The 13826-nt window shown below is 39.1% G+C and overlaps 1 protein-coding gene across 4 annotated transcripts in view; it reads left to right on the top strand.

The window, feature by feature from the left end:
* LOC143889709 (ARM repeat superfamily protein) overlaps positions 1–13826 on the top strand; it is a 52590-nt gene that overhangs the window by 8790 nt on the left and 29974 nt on the right. For all 4 annotated transcript variants that reach the window (XM_077394013.1, XM_077394012.1, XM_077394011.1 and 1 more), the window contains exons 11-13: positions 5645–5779; positions 7640–7720; positions 9418–9531. In XM_077394013.1, the coding sequence (XP_077250128.1) occupies positions 5645–5779; positions 7640–7720; positions 9418–9531 (330 nt within the window). The remainder of the gene's footprint in view (positions 1–5644; positions 5780–7639; positions 7721–9417; positions 9532–13826) is intronic.

Raw genomic sequence — 13826 nt, 5'->3', positions numbered from 1 at the left:
TGAGTTTATATTTTTGAGTTCTTCATTTCACTTTGGTTGTAGGATGCATTTTCATATGGCATATTTCTTGCTTATAATTGCTTTGATTAATAATTTATGAAAAAAATATAATGACGGTGTATAATGCAAAGTTGCAAACCCTAGGCTTTGATACCAAATTGGTGCAAACCTGAGGGTTTGCGGGTTATTCTGGAGAACCTTTTGGAGCTTAATGGGTTAATCTTCACATAAAATAGCACAAACCAGTCCCTAAACAAACTAAATGTTTGATAGACAAGTCAACTGTGTTAGGATATTTACTTTAAGCTATCCGTTGGGATAATTCAACAATGAGATTAGAATTTATAAATCTACCCAAACATATGCATTGCAAATAATAGAACACAACAATCAATAGAGAATATATAAATATGACAACAGAAGTATAATGTCTAATTACAATCTAAACAAAGAGAAGAAAGGAAAAATCTAGGGCCCAAGCAACCTCTATCGAGGGTAACTAATCTCAAGAACACATAGGCTCAAGATCGAGGACTAAATGGATGCAAGGTCATAAAATCAGGGCTAAAGGGCTGAAAATATCAACGGTCAAATCTTACCCTGAAGGTAGTCACGTCGCCCGTGGATCTCGTGTAGAGAGGGCCCAAGAATGGTGGAGGAGAAGCCAGGAAGACCCGAACAGCCCACAAAACAACGGCTAACACTTCTAGATCAGGCCCAAGAGGGAAATAAGATATATAAGTGATCACGTAAGCCTCTTTGACAGCAAGGTATAAAAGTGTATTATGAAGGAAGAAAATAGGGGAAAAGGTGAGAGGCAGGGACTTTTTGTCCTAAACAGCCCTGGAAACATTTCATGGGACTGTTGGAATAGAATAAGGAGAAAAGGACATCAAAAGGGCGTAGAAAGAAGATGAAAAGTGAGGGAAGAAATGATCATGACAGTCAAGGCCGTAACAACAGTCGAGAGACCGGTTTTTGGGAGAGAAACCGTGGGGTGGGGGAGAAAAGAACAAAAGAAAGAAGATAAAAAGAGGGAGAAGGAAAGAAAGAGGAGAGAACAGGAAGAAAAAAGGAAGAAATAGTGGAGGAAAGAGGAGAAAAGAGAGGGGTGATTGATACCTTGTGCAAAGGAGGAGAGATTTTTCTCCTTTTATATCAAAGGGTGTGGAGAAACCCCACTTGTGGCCGCTCCTCGAGGGCCGCATGAAAATCACTTCTCCAAATCAGGGGTTTCCCCCCTCTTGGCCTCTTTAAATAGAACTTAAATGGTTTTAGTGATGGGTGCACTCAACTGACCAATGGGATATAAGTAACTTAAGTCAATTAAATCATTAGATTAATGACTTAAATGTCCCTATTTATTAATAAAAACTAGCAGTAACCACTTATGGGTAATATGGGCAATGTAGGTGTGGGAGTTGTTGTGAGCCCTAGTTGATATGGACAACCCCCACATCTAGGCTCTAAAATATCAGCATAATAAATATAAAGTCCTAAAAACTAAATAAATAGAAAATATCTAAGGATGGCATGAAGACAAAAGCTGGATTCCATCAATGTAGGTTCTCCAAGTGTAATAATTTTGCTTTTAAAATTTGGTTGGAGTCGAATGTCTATCTCTTGAGTGCAATAGGACATGCATCCATGATGCAAATTTATGCTTCTCGAAAAGGTAGTGTGCTCGTGCATACATTTTCCTGTTGTTGGAAGTGGTCTCTTCTACTCCGAGTTTGGACGCAGGTTTGCTTCTACATGTTCTTGTCACTTTCCTTCTTCTTTCTAGCTCTTTTTACTTGTACGCTTCTTTTTTGGTGGAAAGATGTATTGTTTAATTTAAGAGCATTCCTCCTCGTCAAGGCCTCACAGGAAACCTCCTTTTCAAGATCTTCTTCTTTGGAAATTTCTAGAATTCTAGAGCTTAAAACTAGAGTCCCAAGGATTCCTTCTCCATGAAGTTGTTTTATACTTTTACCATTAAAAAAAATCGGGTCTATAAAGAATTCAAAGGTGGTGAAGGATGCCAAAAAAAAAAATGGGAGAGGAGAGGGACCACATAATTCACGTGGGAGGACTTGAATTCAGTAAAACACATTACATCTCTCTCTCTCTCTCTCTCTATATATATATATATATATATATATATATATATATATATATATGAGAGAACATTTCCTACACACTTGTGTAGGTAAGTTACCTACACACTAGCTTAAAATACAGTGGGGGCCCACATTGTTTGGGTGATCCAAACCATTCATTTGAATGGTCCTCACATAGATAGGGTGTCCACAAAAAATCAGATCCATAGGATCATCCTAACCATTCAAACTATGGAGGCAAAAAATGGACTAATTTGTGAAGGTTTATACACGTTCATTTTACCTCCACAAATCGTAGGGTTGGGATGATCCTATGGATCTGATTTTTTGTGGACACCCTATCTATGTGAGGACCATTCAAATGAATTGTTTGGATCACCCAAACAATGTGGGCCCCCACTGTATTTTAAGCTAGTGTGTAGGTAACTTACCTACACAAGTGTGTAGGAAATGTTCTCTCTCTCTCTCTATATATATATATATATATATATATATATATATATATATATATAGAGGAAACTGCACCAAACTTATGGTGAGCTAGCTTGCCCAATCACATGGGTCCCACATTTTGGGGAGTGATCCAAACCATTCATTTGCAAGGCCTTATCATAGATAGGGGGTGTACCAAAAATCAGCTCCATAGGATCATCCTAACCCCTCCATTTGTGGAGGACAAAAATGGGGCAAATTTGTGTTTGTCCATTTTTGTCCTCCACAAATGGAGGGGTTAGGATGATCCTATGGAGCTGATTTTTGGTACACCCCCCATCTATGTAAGGGACTTTCAAATGAATGGTTTGGATCATCCTAACAAAGTGGGCCCCCATGTGATTGGGCAAGCTAGCTCACCATAAGTTTGGTGAGCTTAAGCTCACCAACAGTTTCCCCATATATATATATATATATATATATATATCAGTAGTGTATAAAATTACGTGTACGCTCTTAATGACTAGTAATGACTAGTAATGACTAGTAATGACTTCTCAAACACTCCCCTATCAACTTCAAATGTTCCTCAGAACATTTTAAGTTTGTCTAGTAGACGTAGATGATGCTGTGACCCTTTGTGAAGATATCAGTCATTTGATATTTTCCATTTTCCAGGTATGCTCATTGGCATCACCTCTCCATTTTCTGCCTTCTCATGAACATAATGGAAATCTATTTCAACATGCTTGGTCCTAGCATGGAAGGTAGGATTATGTGACATTTTAGTGGCGATTTAGCTATTGCAAAAACAATGTACGCGAATATAAAAAGATGTTTAACCCTTGTAGCAAGTCTCTCACCCATGTGAGCTCGGCTGTAATGAACACCATAGCCTTCTACTCTCCCTTTGCATTGGATTTAACCATAGTCCTTATTTACTTGTTGCTCCAAGAAACAAGGCGTCCATTTACTATTCCATAGAATCCTTTTTTTTTTAGAAAGGCTATTCCATAGAATCCTCATAGAGTTTTTCTCGTATCATGATTTCTTACCTAAGAAACAAGGCATCCATTTTTTTGAATGGTGAAAATTTTATTAAAGAAAAGGGAGAGAAAAACCTTGACCATCTACCTTGACCGAGATGGTCAGGGGATCGTATAGGAATGAAGCAAATATAGCGCGTTGTTGGTAGAACAGTAGACATGCTGAAATGAGGTCCCGCAATCCGTGATAGAGTCCAAAATCTTCTCAATCTCATCTGTGAATCGCCATGGGAATCCTTTCCCATTCAGAATCCAACGTAGGAGTCAACTTCCACACCCAGGGTGTCAAGAAGTGATGGATTCGTTAAACGAATTACATGTAGGAGCGCAAGGATCTTCCGCCGGCAATCTCAATAAGCCTCTATGGTTCAAGCTTAGGAAATGCTAGTCTTGAAAAGTAGATAGAGGACTCAAAAAGCCTCTAAACTCCAGAAGAACCATCTTCCAATGAGTAATGTAGAGAAAATCGTCTGCTTTTTTTGAAATGGTAGAGAAAATCGTCTGCTAAAGACATTGGACCTGCAAACTAGATCCTTTGAAGATTCTCCCATTTCTGTCCTTCCACACCATCCACAAAATCGTATATAGTGAATAAGTGAAATGATCCATAGTGTTCTCCCTCTGGAATGGCAAGGAGCAAATTCCAAGACTCAAATAGATCGACAATGTGGTTTGGCATGACAACAGACCATCCTTCCTATGTATTTTCTTTTGGTCATGGACACTCCTCAGTGTGTTCAATCTCTACACCTAGGAAGTAGCACAACTCACCAAGATCTTTCATATTAAATACTGATTTCAAGCTTTTCTATCTTTTAATTTTCGCAAAATAACATCTGATAACTATAATATCATCAACATACACTAAGATCACTGCCATACATGAGGCACGCTTAAGGAAGAAATTTTATTGGATTACTCCTTTTCATACCAGCATCTTGTGAGAGCTTAATGTGATCTTTTAAACTAGGCATGTGGTACTTGTTTTAGGCCATATATAGCTTTTTTCAGCATAACTCTCTCTCGTAGCTGGTTCATTCCCCTCAGTTCTATTCTGTGTACTCCTCTTCTCTTAGGTTCCCACGACATCTAGCTGGGACATGCCTCACTGGATTGAATGTCTCGTCATAGTCAATGGCATGCTGCTGATTATATCCTTTGTCAAGTAGTCATGCTTATCTTCTGGCCTTTGTATCAATTTGTAGATCCACTTACATCTAATTATATTTTAACCTAGAGGTCTGGGAGCAATATCCTTGTGTCATTTATATATAGCTTCAGCCCAAGATTAATTGGAGCATGGCTGTTAAGTCTGTTATCAATCGCCAAGCAAACCCAAAATTATGTGTCCACATGGCTATTAAGTATGTTATCAATCACCTACCTTGCTTGGAAAAAGAAATGAATAACTTTTACTGGCAAGGTCAAGCCACTTGGTACATTTTGCCTACTACAAGGACCCTCCTGGGACACCACTCATTATCTCCCAAAGGGCATAGCAATCTTTGTTGGAATTTATTCTTTTGTGCACCATAATCCTTGATATCTATAATTCCCTTCCACTCTCTAACAAAAAAGATTTTTTTCATTTATTAGTTAGATTGTCTAAAGGATTCATTAGCTGACCCCAACTAGTTTGGGACGAAGGCTTAGTTGAGTTGAGTTGAGTATTGTCTAAAGGTTGAGCACCATTTATACATTCATATTGATCATTCACCTATGAATGCAAAAACATTCATGAAACTAGTCATTGTGAGTGAATATGAGCTCTATGATCAACCAAATCATTCCGTGATATAAAATTGAAATATTAATATAGACTTACTCATCCTTTGGTTTCTATTGCAGCATTAGATTCACATATTTATAAGCATATTAAATCTGTATAATTTTGAAAACAAAATGAAGTAAATGGTAGAAGTATTGTCTAGTGATTAGTTTGGCCTGCTTGTAGGTATAATAGTCATTGAAGCACTTTTTTAGTATATATTTGGTTGATTTTGAGTGTTTGGCCTTCTTTTTATGTTCATCAATGCACATAGCTTACAAAATTATCTTTGACAGGTAGATGGTTCTACTTTCAACGGTGAAAATGGAAGTCTCGACATACCTGATGGGCTTATTCATTTTAGGATGAATTTGGAGGAGCTTTTTGTAGATATTTGTCAGCTTTTAGGATCCAATACCTTTGTGCAGAAGGTGCACTACTCTCCAAACTGCTGCACCAACATATTTTTGCTGTCAAATTAAACACAAAAGTGATTCTTGTGGTTGTTTTATTGCATTTTCTTCTTTAGATTTTATCCCTTGAAGCTACACACACACGCGCGCGCACACACACACACATGGTTTTGCTTCTGCTAGGAGAAAACTCTCTCGACTTAATATGTTGGGTGTTTTTAGCACCTAAATATATTAGCAGGTGGTCATTGCCTATGTTTATGGTACCAACTTTGCCATCGGTTCATAATATAGTGTTGATGGTTCTTTAGTATCTGAAAAGTTTGTCACAAAACACACATTTTTTATTTGGATACTGACTTAGTCTTCATCGATGATAGATCAAAGACATTCCACATTTGCAGCCAGATAGAGGGTCAGATAGGGGTTACCTGGACTAATGACACATTGTTAAAATGGATGGCAGAAACTTGAGATGATCCCTCAATCAGTTAGCTTTCCTGTCGCTATGAAATATTTGAATAATGAAGCATGTTTGGTGCTCCTCATTACTTCTCATTATGGTATTGATGGAAATAGCCATTTACTTCTCATACTTATGAAAGTGGCAGAGGGCGAGCCTTGGGGCAACGGTAAGGTTGCTCCATTGTGACCTGGTGGTCACGGGTTCGAGTCACGGAAACAGCCTCTCTGCAAAGCAGGGGTAAGGCTGCGTCATCTAGCCCTCCCCAGACCCCGCAATGGCGGGAGCCTCGTGCACTGGGCCCCCCGCCCCCCCCTCATTTTTTTTTACTTATGAAAGTGGCAATGTTGCTGTTTGTGGACTTTGTTAGCTAGACATGAGGCACTTATGCTTACTCTTTCTCGTACTAAACCTCCTCCTTCCCTCAGTAGAGGAATAAGGTGTTTTATGATTCTTTTTTTTTTCTTGTACATATGCTAATCAGGGGTTATCTTTGCCCTCTGTATCCCGTAACAGTGTTATTTATGAAAAACCCTTGGATTCTTTACGTTGCAAATTTTAGGAATTTAGATCATGGCTTCAATCTTTGGGGAGATTCCTAGAAACCTGGCTATTTTATTTTCATCTTTCCTTGTTTTTCCTCACTGGTGACATAAATTAGATGCTATAAACTTTCTAATGAATACAAGTTTTAATATAGCTTGTTTTCCAGGCAGTTTGGAAAAGCTTGATGGGGTGTCCACTCTTTTGCCTCTGTGCTTTCACTTAGCAGCATCAAGTCTTGATGTAACCTGATATCTAACTTTGAACATAGTTTATTCGTTGGAGCAAATGGGACCAGCTGGTCTTTGCCTAAACTAACTATATGTTGATCCCTGTCACTCATAACTGTTACTAGTAATATATCTTCTTGAAACTCATGCTATCTGGACTACTGTAGACTTCTCTTAGTGTAGAGTAGTATATCTTCTTGAACCTATCAAAACTTTGAGAATAGTTCATACCAGAAGGATTTTTTTCTTCTCGCTATTGACTTTCATTTAATTATATTCTGATGCGCTTTTGAAAACCAAAATATAACCAATGTATTTAATGTATCTTTAAAAAAAAGCTAGTTGCTTGACTTGCTAACATCATATGCCTTTATCATGTTGGTATGCAAACATGCAATGAGTGAGGTTTGAGGTTGAATTGTTCAATTTCCCACTTAAAACCAAAGTTCGGATTTGGCATAGTATTTCCAAACTTTGAAAAAAGATAACTTCTTTGGTAGTAAGTTTATAGACATGTGGAATTATGGACCACGTCTATCTACCAACTAATGCACTTTTACAGTTTTACCTACACGCTTTTGTAGTTTCCATTAGAAGTGGCTTGTTTAAGAATTTATCTAGCTATATTCTATTTCGTTGTAGCTTTTCTCCGGTGGATGGGCTTCTGCAGATGCATTGATTCCTTGGAAAGAGGTGGAGACAAGAATGTATGCACTTAACATGGTGAGCTTGTCATCTTCTTTCAAGTCCACCCTATTGAGACACTCATATTTTGTCTTCACAAAATTTTGCATTTGTTTATTAATGTCTTCCTTACATGTCTCCAGAGGCCTTTCAATTTTGGCTATTATCATGCTTTTTCGTGATGCTTGGGCTTTTCAATGCTAGTGATTTCTTCTGTTATTGGCCTACATATTCTTTAGAGTTAACGGTTTGAAACTTAAGAGAATCCTTTATGCGATAGCACGTGTTGATTGGTTGGAAGCACAATTAATGTCACTCTTCTCTTTTCATGAAAGTGCTGTTTTGATATGGAGAACTTTTTAACTTGAACATCCTGACTTCAAGAAGCTGATAAATGTTCACGGGCCCAAAAAACAAGCATAGAAGAAACCCTAGTTAGATGAATTCAGAATAACAATGCACTGGGGAAACCTCATCAAGAATTACAATCAAGAAATGTAAGTGATTGGGCCGAGTAAAAGCAGTAAAGCAAAGAGCATTGGGCGATGATAATCTTCAAAATCTTTGGAAGAAGACTGGCACTAAAAGTCACATATTAAATGGATCAACCAGATTGATCTTAATAAGAGATTCTTATGTGAATTGATTCATACAGAAGGGGTATCCAGTAATATTAGGGATTCCTATCCTTCATCCGACAACCATTAGGAATCTATTTGTGACTCATTTCTGTTTTCTTTTTTAATTCCTTTCTTATATGTTCTCCATCCAAAAATGGAGAACCATTTTCATAGTAAATCATCAGATAATGTTCATGTTCCACAGTGTCCTTTTTGTTAGTTTGTTTTTTCAAATCATAAACGGGCATTGTAAAATAATACTATATCCATGTTCAAGGACTGCTTCCAAGAAGCTGTATTTATGAAGCAATTGAATTGCACCACATTGCAATTATTTTATTAAAATCCTTGTTAAGCTCCTGTTTTCTAAATGGGTCTTGGAATTTCCCTAATCACACTTTGGATCAGTACGTGAAGCTTTTGAGAAATTAAGTAATCATACTTGAATTGACAAAGATAGTGCATGAAGCTTTTGAAAAATTAAGTAATCATACTTGAATTGACAAATATTCCAGATCGAATAATATGGAACTGGAACCAGAAGATTTTTACTCCTGCAATCTCCCTTTGAGTGTGGCAGGAAGAACGATCCATAACTAGATTGGTCAAATCTTATATGTTTTCCCAACCTCTACAACAATGTGGCTTCTGTTATTGGGAGGCCTAGCTGCGCCACAAACTTTTATTTGCCCTTTAAGATTGGAATGAGAATCAATACAACTTGCTCTTTATCGCTTAAAATTGGAAGATCATTTTCCGGAACATTTTATACCATCATGTAACTTGAAGATTCAATCTTCTTGATACTTATATAAAATTTGCTTTAGCAATAAAAAAAACTTTCTAGGTGCTATTAAATTCCTAATCAACAACTTATTGGTTATTCATACGTATAACCTTTAAAAATTTGAAGTTATTATCTCAAATGTTGAACTTTTAGATGCTGTTGGTGCAAAACCTCGTAATGATTTATTCTCAATCAAGTTGGATTTTATTTAAAAACTACAGTTTACTGAGAATGATACCAATGTCAATATTGAATATTTACAATTCCATGTTTGCCCTCTGTTGCTTCTTTTCTCACTACCATAAAAGTGTATCCAATTCATCTTTCAGGTTGCAGAGCTAATTTTGCAAGATGGCCGTCCTTTTGATTTTTCATTGATCATGCAACTGGTGACAATCCTATCTCGTATTTCACCAGATGAGCTTAAGGGCTTCATGTGTTTTGTAAGTTAGATATGCCTGCATTTTTTTTTTTTTTTTGAATGGTAACAGAATATTATTAATAGAAGACTGAGGAGGTCCCCCATACACTAAAAAGACACACAAACAAGCCCAAAGGATCTTAAACATCCCCGAAAAATACACTTAGGGAGGAAGAAAATCAAAAAGTTCTAAAGCCTGCTTCGAAACTCCATCTTTTGCCAACTTATCTGCCACATCATTAGCAGATCTTCTCACGTGCTAGAAAGAAACCTAAAGACCTTCCAAGAGATCTTTTATCTCATCAAAGAAATGAAGGAATCTCCACGGAGAACACCTAGGGCCCCTGAGCCATCTTATAACATTAAGCGAATCTCCCTCCACAATACAACTTCCTGAACGGTCCCTTACGAAGCTCAGGATACCTTGGTGCACTGCTCTTACCTCCACTTCATTCGAATCGGCTATTCCGATTGGGCCAGAAAAAGCCATAATGACCTCGCCGGCACAGTCTCTCAAGACACCACCGATCCCAGCAGGGCCAGGATTACCCAGACTTGAGCCATCAAAATTTAATTTTACTAGCCCATCAGGAGGGCGGCACCAACGCTGATTAGATACATTAATATTCTCCTTGCTATTGCAAACAAAGCCCCACCCCTTCCACAATTCAAAGGCCGAAACGAATCGGAATATCGGTAGAGCTCGAGCCCAAGAAATAGTAAGAGCAATGGCCTTCATGAATAAGAAATAAAGAGATTTAGCTTTCCCTTCAAAAACTCGAGAGTTTCTTTCGATCCATATAACCCATAAGAAGGCCATTAATGAAAGCCCCCATAATCGCTTACCTTTTTTGCCCCATGGTGTACATGTCCAGCCTGCAAACAATTCTTTTAGAGAGGAGGGAAACACCCAGTTTATACCAAACCTTTCTAGAATCCTCCCCCATACCTCCCGAGCTACTCTACAGTGGATGAAGATATGATCTACCGACTCCCCTGATTCGATACACAAAGCACAGTGATCAATAATCAGCATATTCCTCTGTCTCAGGAGGTCCACCGTTTGGATTCTATTGCCTAAGGCTGACCAGGCAAAGAAGCATACTCTAGGAGGAGCCTTTAGTTTCCACACCTTTGCTGCCAATGCATTTTCCTCAAAGGGCATCAAACTATTATAGAAGGACTTGACTGAAAAACATCCAGAAGATTTTAATTCTCACAGCCTTCTATCCTCCCCTGAAAAACTGATGTAATTCTGATCAAGGAGCTGAAATAAATTGAACACCGAGGGCAATTCTCTATCAAAAAAATTCCGACGAAAGAGAGGTTTCCAGATAACTTTACCAGCGATTATCTCATAGCAATCTTTCACTAGAGCTGACTTATCAGCGGCAACTAAGAAAATGTCAGGGAATAATACTTTTAGAGGGGAACTAGAGCACCACCTCATGGACCAAAAGGAGATTCTATCGCCGGAATACACTCTATATCTAACCCCTCGGTCAAAATGTGAGTTTAGACACAGGATATCCCTCCAAATGGTCACCCCAGGATTGCTCCAACTATTCAGAGAGACCCAATTACCTGTAGCAACACCATATTTCCCTGATATTACTTTAGCCCATAATCTTGCTTTTTCTTCACCAAACCTCCACATCCATTTTCCCAATAATGCTTGATTTACTTGCTTGATCCTTCGGATTCCGAGACCTCCTCCTTGAATTGGCTTGCAGACATTTTCCCAGCTGACTAAGGCCAAGGACCTTTTCTTCTCCGATCCCCCCCACAAAAATCTTCTCTGAATCTGTTCAATACGCTTAACAACATTCATAGGACATTTGAATAACGATAACTGGTAAGTGGGTACATTGGCCAATACTGCCTTAATCAAGGTTAATCTGCCGCCTTTAGAGACCAAATTCCTCTTCCATGTATGTAGTCGTCTTTCGATTTTTTCCACAATGGGATCCCATGCACATTTATGAGGTCGTCCTATCCCCACGGGCAATCCCAAATAAGATGCAGGAAGACTTGCCAGTGAACAGCCCATGATATTGGCTAGAGTAGATGCTTCTGCCTCGTCGATATTCACAGCATAAAGTCTGGATTTTGAGAAATTTGTTCGGAGCCCTGTTACTAATTCATAGCACCTAAGAATCGCCTTAAGATTGAGAATCTTTGAGACCTGGGAAGAGCTAAAAAGTAAGGTGTCATCCGCAAATTGTAGGTGCGATACCTCAATCCCAAACTGGCTACATTTAACCCCTGAAATCAGACCCTCCGATCTTCCTTTCGTCAACAGCACGCTCAATGCTTCCGCAACAATTACAAATAGAAAGGGAGAGAGAGGATCCCCTTGGCGCAAGCCTCGAGATGATTTGAAGAAACCTTTTGCAGCGCCATTAATAAGAATGGAGAAATATGCTGAAGATAAACAACTTCTGATCCACCCTCGCCACTTCACACCGAAACCCATCCTTTCAAGAAAGTAGTCTAAACATTGCCAATCCACTCTGTCGTATGCTTTTTCCATATCCAGCTTACAAATAACACCTTGCTCGCCTGATTTTGCCATCCAATCCACCATTTCATTTGCCACCAGCGAGCAATCCAAGATTTGTCTCTGGCCAACAAAAGCACTCTGATTCTCAGAAATGATAAAGGGAAGGACCCTCTTCAGCCGATCCGCCAATACTTTGGACAATATCTTATACAGACAGCCTACCAAGCTAATAGGCCTAAAATCTGAAACTTTCACTGTTCCTTTTACCTTTGGCACGAGAGCAATAAAAGTGGCTCCAGTTCCTCGATCCAACTCCAGGCCATCGTGAAATGCTCGAAAAAATGCCATTATATCTCCCTTGACATATTCCCAACAGGCTTGGAAGAAAGCAAGGCAGAAACCGTCCGGCCCCGGAGCTTTGTCACGAGTCAGCGAGAAGACCCCTTTCTCCACCTCCGCCTCCAAGAAAGGGCTTTCTAGCCCCGAGAAGTTAATAGCATCAAGAGATTTAAAGATCACCTCATCCGGCCTAGGCCTAACAATATATTCCGCTGAATATAACTTCCTGTAGTAGTCAACAATTTCCATGGTTATCGCCTCTTTGCTACAAGATAAAGATCCCTGAACCTCCAATGCCTCGATTCTATTATTCCGTCTCCTTGCACTGGCCATATGATGAAAGTAAGCAGTATTTTTATCGCCTTCCTTCAACCAACTAACTCGGGACTTCTGTCGCCATGAGATTTCTTCCTGTAGAAGGCGGCCTTTATGTTCCTCCTTTACTTTTCCCAGTTCATACAAATCATCCTCTGAAGCTAACCTTTCCTCATCAGCCAAAGATATGTCCCTGATTCGATTTTGTAGCCATAATTGTCGTTCATGGAGAGCCTCGAGTCTGTGAGAATTCCACTCTTTGAGCCTTTTTTTAACAAATCGGAGTTTCTCCCCTATTATCAAGTCAGCTGCTCCTTCCACCTTATGTGATTCCCACCACCCCCCCCATTCTCTCAACCAGGTTAGGGAGTTCTAACCATGCTATCTCGAATCTGAACGGAGAAGGACCCCATGAATCCAATCTTGGATCCAACAGCAGCGGACAATGATCAGAAACTGAATGAACAATCGCCTTCTGACACACTTCCGGGAACATAGAAATCCAACCAGGGCAAAACAGAAAGCGATCTAACCGACTTTTTCTGGAGTTTCTGGACCAAGAAAATTTAGCCCCCATTAGCGGAATATCAATCAATTCATTTTCAGCAATGAAATCTGAAAAATCAATCATATTCTGGGAAGTTCTGCTACACCCCAACCTTTCTTCGACCCTTCTGATTTCATTGAAATCTCCCCCTAGACACCAAGGATTTACCCATTTGCTTCTAATCATAGTAAGTTCCTCCCACAGCTGGCACTTCGCCGTCCTATCTGTAGGACCATAGATGCCTGAAAAAGTAACCACATCTGTATTTCCCACCTTTCTGAGAACTGTTGAAACGGAAAACTGACCTACCCAAGAATCTTGAATCTCCCATTTAGATTGATCCCACATAATTAAAATACCACCTGCGGCTCCTACAACAGCCAGAGATAGCCAATCCCAATTGGAATTGCCACCTAAACTCTTGATGAGAGCACTGTTGACTACCCCCAATTTTGTTTCTTGAATACAGACTATAGTCGGTTTATTGCTTTTTACTATTTCTTTAACCTGTGCCTTTTTTTCCAGGGACCCCAAACCATTTACATTCCAAGATATAATCTTCATGTAAAACCATACGACCGCAGTGCTCTTCCCCTGGGGCTATTTCTACTAT

This window comes from Tasmannia lanceolata, unplaced genomic scaffold (genome assembly GCF_043159265.1).
Source record: "Tasmannia lanceolata isolate RefF3 unplaced genomic scaffold, GAP_Taslan_0.1 ptg000013l, whole genome shotgun sequence".
Lineage (NCBI taxonomy): Eukaryota > Viridiplantae > Streptophyta > Magnoliopsida > Canellales > Winteraceae > Tasmannia > Tasmannia lanceolata.
Note: the sequence above shows the minus strand (reverse complement) of the source record. Positions and strands in the feature narration are given on the sequence as shown.